Here is a 12,000-nt window from a genome sequence, read left to right as displayed (position 1 = left end):
ACAGCAACGCGGGATCCGAGCCGCATCTGCAACCTATACCACAGCTCACGGCAACGCCGGATCGTTAACCCACTGAGCAAGGGCAGGGACTGAACCTGCAACCTCATGGTTCCTAGTTGGATTCATTAACCACTGCGCCACGATGGGAACTCCAAGGGTTAGAAAGTTTATATCAAGGCAGGATTTATTGAGACCCGAAATAAAGTTAAAAAAATTTTTTTTTGTGTGCTGTGTTAAACATCAAAGAAATGTCTTTACAGATTTCTGATCCTTTGTCTTCCAAGCATGAGGTTTTTAAACAAACTAGGGATTTGAGCAAGTCATGTGAATCTGCAGGCATGGAAAGATATAACAGTCAGATTCAGCTGAACCTTTATGCCTACTGAGATTTTAGTATTTTTCCTGTCTTTCCTAAGAAGCAAATTGCTTTACAAACCCAACTTTATATATATATATATATATATATATATATATATATATATTAAAGAAGTGTCAAATAAATCAGTCATGATAGATGCTTTGAATCTACAGTCTCTGCCCCAGTGATGTTTGCATTCCATTTATTGCCACCCAGTTTTAAGCTCTTAGGAGGTTAGAATGAGACAACGAGAGCACGGGTAGAGTCCTTTGTCCTATAAATGATGCTGAGGAGGCCGGCAATCTGGAACCCTCAGTCGCAGTGCCCTTTCCCTCTGATTTCTCCTTTCAAGTTCCTAGCGGTGCTCAGAGGAGGCGGACTTATCTGTGCAAGTTAGAACAGCAAGCTCACCCCCTCTCCACGCCACCGATTTCTGCTTCTAGCAGCAGCATTTCCCTGAAGGCTGAAGAAATGACATCAGTGATGGCAACCCATAATTTGACCTCTTTTTGTCTGTTTATCTATCTTTTTTTTTTTTTTTTTTTCGCTTTTTAGGGCCTCACCCGCAGCATACGGAGGTTCCCAGGCTAGGGGTTGAATCAGAACTGTAGCCGCCAGCCTACACCACAGCCACAGCAACATCAGATCCAAGTCTCATCTGTGACCTACACCACAGCTCATGGCAACGCTGGATCCTTAACCCGCTGAGTGAGGCCAGGGATCGAACCCTCAACCTCATGGTTCCTAGTTGGATTCATTTCTCCTGCACCACGACTGGAATGCCTGCCTGTCTTTTTTAATCTTTCTTTTTCTTTCTTTCACTTCCTGTCTCTCTCTGTCTCTGTCTCTTTCTTTCTGTTTCCTTTCTTTTTTTACTTTCCTCCCATCTTGCTGCATTGTTCCATCTGTCTACATTGTCAAAGTGATTTAATGTGCATGTTTCTCAGAACGACCAAACTCTACAGACCTTTAGGACTGGAAAAGCTCTCGGGAATCATCCTGTCTCACCCTAGGCAGGCAAACCCAGCAGGGAGGAATCGGGCCTACCATGCCCTGCCACGACTTAAGGAGAGCCTGGCTCTGAGCGCTGGCCCTGCACTGTCCGGTACAGTGGCCACTGGTCACGTGGGGCTCTTGAGCATAGAGAGGTGGCCAGTCCAAACTGAGATGTGCTCTGAGTATAAACATATATACTGTATTTCAGAGACTTAAATAAAAGACCATAAAGGATCACTCTAATTTTTACGTTGCTTACCTGTTGAAATGCTATTTTAAATGAATTGGGCTAAATGAAGTATATTGTTAAAATTTCACCTGTTTTGTTTTACCTTTTTGAATATGGTTCACACAGTATTTCTACTGGATAGCACCCTAGACCTTCCTTCCACCACATCATACCTGTGATTGATGGAGATATGTGTGTGTATATATATTATATATATGTATATATATATATATATAGAGAGAGAGAGAGAGAGAGAGAGAGAAAGAAAGACCATACCCATGGCTTATGGAAGTTCCCAGGCCACAGATTGGGTCTGAGCCGCAGCTGATGCAATGCCAGATCCTGAACCCTCTGCCCAGGGCTGAGGATCGAACCAGTGCCTCAGCAGCAACTCGAGCCGCTGCCCAGACAACACTGGCTCCTTATCTGCTGCACTACAGGGGGAACTCCACACCTGTGATGTGTTTTAACAGCTCCTCCCCTGTTCTAGGCTTCTCAGGGGCCTGAATGGAAGGGCCTCCTCTCTCTGCCTGGGGATTTGGGAAATTGGGCAACATACGTTTTAACTATACTCTTGTCAGCTTTTCTTCCATGTACTATCCTGGCACCTGTAAACTCTACAGTCTGCAGACAAAATTAAACCTAGGTAGGGGTTTTCTTTGCCTGTAATAGTAGTTTTAAAAATGCTGTTTGATATAGGTCCTACTTCTTCCTAATGCTGTATACCTAACTACTTAAAACTATTTATAATCTCTGCCTGGCCCCCAGAGGCATTTGTGTTTGCATTGACTACAATAATTTTCCTCCCTCTCAGTTTTCGCTAACTACTAAACAGCATTTTAGGGCCAGTTAAGGAAAAATTACTGGTAACTTTCTCTCTACCTAAACTATGAAAGTTCAAAATAAAAGGCTATTTTTGGAAGTTCCCCTGTGGCACAGCGGGTTAAGGACCTGATATCACCATAATTTTGGCGCAGGTTGCAGTTGTGGCGTGGGTTCAGTTCCTAGCCTAGGAACTTCCACTTACTGTGGGTGCAGCCAAAAAAAATAAGACTATTTTCATGTTCACTTTTAGTTCTTGTCTAAATATATTAGCATGTTTATCACTAAATTCTTCCCTCCCTACATATGTTTTAACTACCCTTGTCAGCTTTTCTTCCATGTACTATCCTGGTACCTATAAACTCTACAGTTTGCAGACAGAATTAAACCTAGGTAGGGGTTTTCTAACCTTTTTTTTTTTTTTTTTTTAACCTTGAGTGATGCAAACCAGGCTTCTGTTTTCTTGAAAATAATTTTATTTTCCCCCTTGCAGATAAAATCTGCATGTGTTCTTTCCATTTCCAAGAACCTGAAAGGGAAAGGGGCAAACTTTGCTCAAAAACATCAGTAATCTTGGGATGACTTTTTTTTTTTTTTTTTTTAGGGCCTTACCCATAGCATATGGAAGCTCCCTATAGCTGCCAGCCTACTCCACAGCCACAGCAACGCCAGATCCAAGCCGCATCTGCAGCCTACACCACAGTTCACGGCAACACCGAATCCTCAACCCACTGAGCGAGGCCAGGGATCAAACCCAGGTCCTCATGGTTACTAGTCAGGTTCATTACCACCAAGCCACAGCGGGAACTCTGGGGCAACTCTTAATAATAATTGTGAAGTAAGCTTTTGAAATCTACTGTGCAGCATTCTGCAAAAGAAATTATTCAGAGAGAGAAGTCCGGCGGCATATGAACTCATTCTTTCCATTTGAATCACATTCAGATGGTGAACTTAGTATTTGAGCCCTTTACCTTCAGGACTTTTAACTAAAGCTGATCTCTTATGAGCTCAGAAAGATACCAGTGCCCTTTGGGTTCACGGAAAGTACATGCTACTAGATGTGGTCATTTTTTCCCCAACGTTTCCTAATCCAGCCTCTGAGTGAGGCGATGATGTATTCCAAGGGATAAAGCAATTTTGTTTCCATCTTGGGAGAAGGAACGTGGGTTTATTGTGTGGTGGTTTTCATCATCACCCGTGGGCCTCGCTGTCTTCCTTTCCCCGTGGCTGATGTAGGCTGCATCTGGCTAAGCAGCATCCTTAACTGACCTGGCCTTTCAGTCCCCCCTATAAGCACTGTTATGTAAAGACACCTCTCACTGCCAGGGTAGCGACTTGGCAAATGAAAGAGGACTAGACTCACTGGTCTCCTCCCTTCTCCTAAAATAGCCACAGAACTCAGGGTTGAAAAAAGAAGCACCATGAAAGATAAATAAGAGGGAGCCAGAAGAAAATCTCTCTGCCCTTTGTTACATCAGAGTCTCTTTGGAGTTAGTTTCCAAGCGCGGAATTCATTCTCCATGTAGCAGCCCCAGTGCTGAAGTAAAAATAGCGTCATGGCATGTCATTCTTCCACTCAGGATGCTCCGGGGAGTTTCTGTCACACTTATAAAAACCCCTCGGACGCCTCACCAGGACCACAACCCTGCATGACTATGGTTGTGATAGCCGTTTCTCCCTTCCTGCCCTCACCAGTGTGGCTCCCTTTCCCATTCTTTGACCGCACCAGAGGTCCTACCTGCCGCAGGGCCTTTGCACATGCTGTTTCTGCCTCTGGGAATGTATTTCCTCCACATCTGAGCATGGTTGGCTCCTTTTTTATAATTCAGGGCTTGGCTCAAGTGCTGCATCTGCAGGAGCCTTCTCTGACCATCACCCTATTTCATGAAACTAACCTAACACTCTTTGCTATACCTAGTTTTTTATCTTTCGTGGTGTTGACTGCTGTTCGATATTATCTTATTTGTTTGCCTGCTTATTCTTTTCTGTGTTGACAGTGCTGCTTTCCCCACTGGAATGTGAGCTTCCTGAGGGCAGGGTCTCTCTTATGTACTCTTAGCTCCCCAGAGCCTGAAACATTCATGTGGAGCAGATGAAGTAAAGGAATGTAAGATTGAGTTTGCTGTAACATTTTTTTCCTTCCAGTTTTATTCATTTACTTTTTCTATAAAATTTTAAAGTTCTCGAGTTCCCGTCGTGGCTCAGCAGTGAATGAACCCAACTCTCATCCGTGAGGATGTGGGTTTGATCCCTGGCCTCGCTCTGTGGGTTAAGGATCCAGCGTTGCCATGAGCTGTGGTGTAGGTCACAGATGTGGCTCGGATCCTGCGTTGCTGTGGCTCTGGTGGCTACAGTTCTGATTGGACCCCTAACCTGGGAACCTCCATATGCCGCAGGTGTGGCCCTAAAAAGACAAAAAAAAAAAAATTTTTTTTAAAGTCCTGAATAACATAATCTTTTTCCTCAATTATTCCTTCAGCTGACAGAAAAGCCTAAAGCTTCTCAATTGTATCTGCAGATTATTGTGTAGCTTGTAGTCAGTGTGTACACACGGGGCCACCTGCCTTTAAGTGTGATGTCCGGCTCTCTCGGGCAGCCTGAATCACTGTCGTCTCACCCCTTTCTGCACCTGCATTCCCTCGACTGAAAAGTGAGGGATTTTATTAAATGACCTTAGAGACTTATTTTTGCTTTTGGGTCTTAAGGCACACGTTTCAGTCAAAGGAAGGGAAATTAACTCCTCCCCTCCCTTTTCCAAAAGGCAAGACTGACAAAATGGATTTAAGAATAACTCTTATCTTTTCTGGTCTGGATCTCTTAGAACTTGAAAGAAAGTTACTTTTAAGTGCACTGGTTCAGACCAGGAAAGGGAAAAATGGTAATTTCCCTTCCTTTTTAAAATGGCAAGTGAAAAATTTTCAAATGAATGAAGCATGCCAGAACATCTAAAAACAGGTAAATACTTGAGATTGCAATTCCCTAGTATCTGCACTTGTGATAAATGACTGTTCTCTGCTAGTGAGATACCTAGAATTTTATCTTTTGGCTGATTCCACAGGTATTTTGATCACCTTCATGGTGTGCCACCAAGTAGCAGAAAGTAGAAGCAGGGACAGAAATGACCCACTGGACAACAAGATGAGACCAACAAGCTAACATTCATTGTCTGTGTTCGAAAGTAGGAGTTCCCTGGTAGCTCAGCGGGTTAATGATCTGGCATTGTCACTGCTGTAGCTTGGGTCACTGCTGTGACATGGGTTCAAGCCCTGACCCAGGAACGTCTGCATGCTGTGGCTACGGCAAAAAAAAAAAAAAAGTAATTAATTACTCCCATTTTGATTGAATCCTACGAGTATAAAAGCACATCGAGTGGTGGAATCAGGCTCCCATGTTTAGAAGAAATCATTTTCGCAGTGGGAAGTCAACAAGGGCCTTATTGGTGTTGACCAGATTTTGTGTTCGTTTTTGTTTTCTTTTTTTTCATACCCTCTTCCATTCCTTATTAAGATGTATGTCATGCTTGGGCCTGGTTGGCAGTGCCAGAAAACTCAAAATCACAACAAAAAAGATCAGGGCTAGCAGAGCAGCCAGCTCGTGGTCCCAGCCATCCCAGGTTCTGTCTCACTCTTGTGGTTCAGGATGGTAGTGGAGGTTCCAGCCATTGCATCTGCATTCCGGCCAGCAGGAAGGAAGAAAGAGTGGAGGTCAAGCCCCTTCCCTTACAGCAAATTCCCAGACATTGCATTTCTGTTTATATCCTGGAAGCAGAACTTGAGCCCAGGGCACACAGAGCTGCATGGGTGGCCCTGTGCCCAGCAGAAAATGTAAGTTCTATTATTAAAGAGGGAACGGATAATGGGGGAAAGTGGCAGCTTAACCACAAGGTGACTCAAGTCCTTGTGCCCGTATAGAGCTGGCAGCCTCCCTCTGTCTAGTTTCTCACCTCAGGGTCTTGGTTTCAATGTCTGGTCCATGTGATATTTACTTGTTTTTATTTTTTACTTTTTAGAGCTGCACCTGCAGCATATGGAGGTTCCCAGGCTAGGGGTCGAATGGGAGCTGCAGCCACCGGCCTACACCACAGCCACAGCCACTCAGGATCCAAGCTACGTCTTCGACCTACACCACAGCTCATGGCAAACAGTGGAATCCTTAACCCACTGAGCGAGGCCAGGGGTCAGACCCACAACCTCATGGTTCCTAGTTGGATTCGTTTCCTCTGCACCATGATGGGAGCTCACCATGTGATATTTAGAGCACAAACTTCCATCATAGTTCATGTTAGCGTTGCAGGTTCCTCAGGCATCTGGGCCCGATACTCCATAGTATCATCAGTTACTGGTGGGGACACCAAGAACCTCTGGATTAAATTAGAGGCAGTGGCTAAGAGGATCTTCTGAGGAGCCAAACTGCTTGAGTTGAAGTCCAGCTTTCTGTGTGCCCTGGGCAAGTCTCTAAACGTCTCTGTGCCTCGGCCTCTGGTTCTATAAAAGAGAACAATAGGACTTCCCGTTGTGGCTCAGTGGTGAACAAACCCAACTAGGATCCATGAGGTTGTGGGTTCGGTCCCTGGCCTCGATCAGTGGGTTAAGGATCCGGTGTTGGCATGAGCTGTGGTGTAGGTTGCGGATGCGGCTCGGATCCCAAGTGGCTGTGGCTATGGTGTAGGCTGGCAGCTGTAGCTCTGATTTGATCCCTAGCCTGGGAACCTCCATATGCCGCGGGTGCAGCTCTAAAAAGACAAAGACACCCCCCCCCCCGAAAAAAAAGAGAGAACAATGAAAGTGCATAACTTAGAGGGCTCTTGTGGGGATTAGGTGAGCTGACATCTGGAACACCCTCTGAACAGGGCCTGGCTCTTCGAAAGCCCCTGTGTGTGAGCTCATGGTCACCAAGAGTTTCCTAATAGTAATAACGCTATTTGGAAGGAAAGACACAGGACTGGGTGCCCCACCCCTAATTCTGCTCCGCCGTAATATTTTCCTATCCCAGGACTAAGAGCAGCTGTAACAGATCCCAAGAATGAGGAAGGCTGATGGGGCTTATTTCTGTATTACAGATCACTTCTCTCCAGAGAATGTAAATGACACAGCCAAAGAAACATGCTTAAATTGGTTTTTCAAGATTGCTTCCATCAGGGAACTGATTCCGAGATTGTATCCTTTTTTGTTGTTGTTGTCTGATGATTTTAAAGACCGGCTGCAAGCGTTGCACTGTTCAATGGAAGCCATGTGATGGGATGCCCTGAAATTCCTGTCGAAAGTTCAGTCCCTGCAAGTACGGGGCCAGCCACCTTGTCCAAGAAGCCCCTGGGCTCTGGTTCTGTATTTTTTTTTTTTTTTTAAATTTTGACTATGATGCCATGTACCAGGCTTTCATTTCCCTAAGGAATATTTCCACATTAATTTTCTCAATTACGATGCTGTATCTTTATGTGTTTTCTCTGGTTCCAAGAACTTGAACGGGATCAAGCTTCTCGGCACAAACGCCAGTGTTGAAGGACCGAGAATGTGACACAGATGGAATCTTAGTTCTGCAAGTTTCATCCTTTCCCCTAAAGCCTCGATTCGAAATGCTGCAGACCCAGTTCAGATTTCAGCACGCCGCTATGAACTAGCGTGTAACATTTTCCAAATTTTATTTTAAATGAGGCTAAGACCTTGCAAAGCAGATGTAGAAACCACAAGCCACCAGCTAATTTAATTCGCTGGGTTGCTGAGAGCCACCGTGGCCCCCTGTCCTGAGGACACACCTCGTTCTTTTCATGAATAGTTGAGGCTTTTCCCCGGAGGGGACAGGCCATCTGGAAAATGTCTTCCTTAACGGAATGTGTTTGTAGTTACGTGGAAGCATCCATCCTGAAGTGTAACAAGTTCCTCTCCAAAACGTAAGGCTCTTCTTAAATGTCCAGAACCACACATTTCCAAAAATTCTCTCACACACATGCACGCACACACCACACGCTAGTGGCAACGTAATAGTAGCTGTCATTCTGTGAGTACTGGTGTTTTAAGCACCTTCCATCCATTTTCTTATTCAGACCAAAGGAAAACTTAATGAAGTAGAGGTAGCTTAATTTATTTTATTTTTTTTAGGGCTCCTCCTGCGGCACATGGAAGTTCCCAGGCCAGGGATTGAATCAGAGCTGCAGCTATGGCCTATACCACAGCCACAGTAACACCAGATTCGAGCCACATCTTCAGTCTACATTGCAGCTTATGGCAATGCCAGATCCTTAACCCACTGAGTGGGGCCAGGGATCGAACCTGCGTCCTCACAGAGACAACCCGCTGAGCTACAACGGGAACTCCAGAGATGGCATTTTACTCTCCATCTTACAGAGAAGACAACTCTAGCGGGGAGAGGTTGGTTGAGCAGCTCATAGAAGATTGGTTATGTGCCTTTTTTGTAGGTTTTTTTTTTTTTTTCCCCCTGCTTTTTAGGGCCACATTTGAGCCATATGGAGGTTCCCGGGCTAGGGGTTGAATCAGAGCTCCAGCTGCTGGCCTCTGCCACAGCCACAGCAATGTAGGATCTGAGCCTTTTCTGTGGCCCACACCACCGCTCCTGGCAATGCCAGATCCTTAGCCCACTGAGCGAGGCCAGGGGTCGAATCATATCTTCATGCACACTAGTTGAATTCACTTCCTCTGCGCCACGGCGGGAGCTCCTGCTCCCTTGTATTTCAGTCCTAGCTCTGCTGTTATTAGCCATGTAGTCTTGAGAAAGTTACTTAGCGTCTCTGACCCCCGCTCTCCCCCTGCATGAACAGGGCCCTGAGAAGGGGTCTTCGAGGGTCCATTGAGCTGCCCACACCCCAGTGAGCGCCGCAGCCGTGGGCCCTCACTCAGTGTTTGTTGGCTGCTGTCCAGGGTGATGAGGACAAAGATGCCAGAAGCAAAAGCCTTTGCCCCTAAGCTCTCTGCTACTCCGGTTCACCTTGGACGTTGTTTGGAAAGGAGTTTGCAGAGCCGGAGAAATGAGATCTGCTCTCCGAGGGGCTGGTGCAGTACCGAGCGGTGTTGGACAGCATGTGGATAATCAGCTCCTCGAAGCCCCGGGCTGCCTCCCAGTGCTCTGAGGAGTAATTAGGTTGGATTTAGAATGTGTCCCAAGTGGGTTTACTTGGGACCCAGAGATGCCTGGTGGAGCATAGGGGAGATAACGCCGTGTAGACGAAACAGTTATTTTGCCCCACTAACGGGGGGCAAATGATGCCACAGGCAGATGGAAATCCCAGGCGGCAGGAGAAGTAAGTCACAGTTCCCATTGATGGGGGAGCGGATGTGGCCCGAGGTGCCGGGTGTCCCGTGCTAGGAAGCGCGGGGCCCAGGGCAGGGAATCAGTGTCAGGGGAATCCAGACATGGCAGATGGGTCCACACGGTCACGGAGCGACCAGTCGCTGGAAAATAATTGGGAGACAAAAATTATTAAATTAGTAAAACTAATGTAACCTCAAGGAGGAAAAAAGTAGCGAGACCCCAGCACTGAGCACATGGTAAAGAGAAGAGAAACCATTCAAAGAATGAATTGTGTCCCGAGAGAAAGACTCTCATTACATAGCCTTCCAACACTCAAGCTTTGACCTTGATTTATTCCTGAAACTGGTTTTTTTTTTCCCCCTTCAGTGGAGGAAGTTGAGCTTCATTTTTATTTTATTTATTTATTCATTTTTTTGTTTGTGTATTTATTTATTTATTTATTTTTGCTTCTTTGGGCTGCATCCGTGGCATGTGGAGGTTCCCAGGCTTGGGGTCCAATTGGAGCTGCAGCCAACGGTCTGCACCACAGCCACAGCAACGTGGGATCCGAGCTGCGACCTACACCGCAGCTCACGGCAATGCCGGATTCCGGATTCTTAACCCACTGAGCGAGGTCAGGGATCAAACCCACATGCTCATGGATCCTAGTCGGGTTGGTTAAGAGCTGAGCCACGACGGGAACGCCCGTTCGTTTTTATTTTGAAGCTAAATGAGCGGAGTTCCAGCACGGAATGTGTCGCTGTGCCGTCTTTTCGTCTCTAACAGGGGGATCTCAGAGTGTCTGCCGAGGCTGACCTGCATGATCCGGGGGATCGGGGACCCGCTGGTGTCGGTGTACGCCAGGGCCTACCTGTGCAGGGTAAGCACCATCCCCACTCTCCCGTGTGTGACCGTGTCCCCTCTCCTCGAATGGTGATGCTTCTGCCTCCCTGCTGCCTCACAAGTCACTGTAAGAACGACTTTATTAGCTGCTAATTTTAGGGCACAGCTTGTCCACAGAAATCCACTGAGCGGTAGGGTTCCTTTTAAAAATTAATTTCAAAGTAGACCCACTTAGCAGTCACTCTAATTAGGGGGCATTTAAGGTCACCTTCTTACCAATGAACTGGTTTTCAGAATTAATTGTTTCTCCCTTCTTGGCTGGGAGGGAGGCTCCCAAGGCCTTTCGGCTGATAGGTTGCTTTTCATTGACTTGAAACTTGCTCTCCCTTTGTCTTTGAATTCACTTGTCTCACTGGTTTCTTGGTCTCTATGTTAAAGAGTTGGCTCGGCGTGTGAGTTGGCACGGGCTGCCTGGCAGGGCGAGGCGCTCCTGGCGACAACGGCGGGCGGTGGGGGCTGTGTCGCCTGGCTTTGCAGGGCTGCTCCGATGGGTGAGGGTTGTAAATCACTCAGCCTTTCTCTCCTTTAAAGCCCTGTGAAGCTCCTACTTAAAACTAGTAAGACACGGAGGACAGACTTGTGTTTGCCAAGGGGGGAGGGAGAGGGAGTGGGATGGACTGGGAGTCTGGGGTTAGGAGATGCCAACTCTTGCATTTGGGGTGGATGGGCAGTGGGATCCTGCTGCATGGCCCAGGGAACTATGTATCTAATCACTTGTGATGTAGCACGATGGAGGATAATGTGAGAAAAAGAATGTGTATATATGTATGACTGGGTCAGTTTAGCATACACGAGAAATTGACAGACATTGTAAATCAATTATAATAAAAAAATTTAAATACTACTCTGCCATCAAAAAAATATATATATACACAAAAAAACTAGGAGTTCCTGTCGTGGCTCAGGAGAAATGAATCCATGAGGCTTTGGGTTTGATCCCTGGCCTCGCTCAGTGGGTTAAGGATCTGGTGTTGCCGTGAGCTGTGGTGTAGGTCACAGACTCAGCTTGGATCCCGTGTTGCTGTGGCTGTGGTATAGGTCAGTAGCTGTAGCTCTGATTCAATCCCTAGCCTGGGAACCTCCATATGCAGGTGTGGCCTTAAAGAGCAAAAAAAAAAAGCTAAGTAAGACTTTCAATTATGAAAAGTGCACCCCAGGGAGAATTTACAGGTCTTTTTTCTTTAAGTCATATGGGACCTTCGCCTCTCTCTGCTCTCAGCAGGAGTCCCTCTTGCTAGTTCCAGCAGTATCATTTAGAGAGGGGTTATTGTCCCCATTCTGGAGGGTTCTGATGAAACCCATTCTTCCTTGAGGACAACGCTACCATTGGAGACCACCCTCCACCCCTGGCTAGTGGTCCTTAATAAGTAATCCTGGGAAATTAGAAGACAGGGAGCATAACCTTCGATCTGCTTCTTTTACATGACATCCAGCCTGTGATAGAAGCCCT

At 46.3% G+C, this 12,000-nt stretch overlaps 1 protein-coding gene across 16 annotated transcripts in view; it reads left to right on the top strand.

The window, feature by feature from the left end:
• VPS35L (VPS35 endosomal protein sorting factor like) overlaps nucleotides 1–12,000 on the top strand; it is a 116,849-nt gene that overhangs the window by 38,155 nt on the left and 66,694 nt on the right. For all 16 annotated transcript variants that reach the window (XR_014840625.1, XR_014840624.1, XR_014840628.1 and 13 more), the window contains 3 exons: nucleotides 7,465–7,561; nucleotides 8,245–8,292; nucleotides 10,434–10,527. Coding sequence is in view for 8 of the 16 variants with exons in the window: in XM_021086527.2 (XP_020942186.2) it covers nucleotides 7,465–7,561; nucleotides 8,245–8,292; nucleotides 10,434–10,527 (239 nt within the window). In the remaining 8 variants the exon portion in view is untranslated. The remainder of the gene's footprint in view (nucleotides 1–7,464; nucleotides 7,562–8,244; nucleotides 8,293–10,433; nucleotides 10,528–12,000) is intronic.

Source organism: Sus scrofa, chromosome 3 (assembly GCF_054392235.1).
Source record: "Sus scrofa isolate SSC_HxYL_T2T_F1_AM1 chromosome 3, Sscrofa_HxYL_maternal_Yorkshire_Landrace_v2.0, whole genome shotgun sequence".
NCBI lineage: Eukaryota > Metazoa > Chordata > Mammalia > Artiodactyla > Suidae > Sus > Sus scrofa.
Note: the sequence above shows the minus strand (reverse complement) of the source record. Positions and strands in the feature narration are given on the sequence as shown.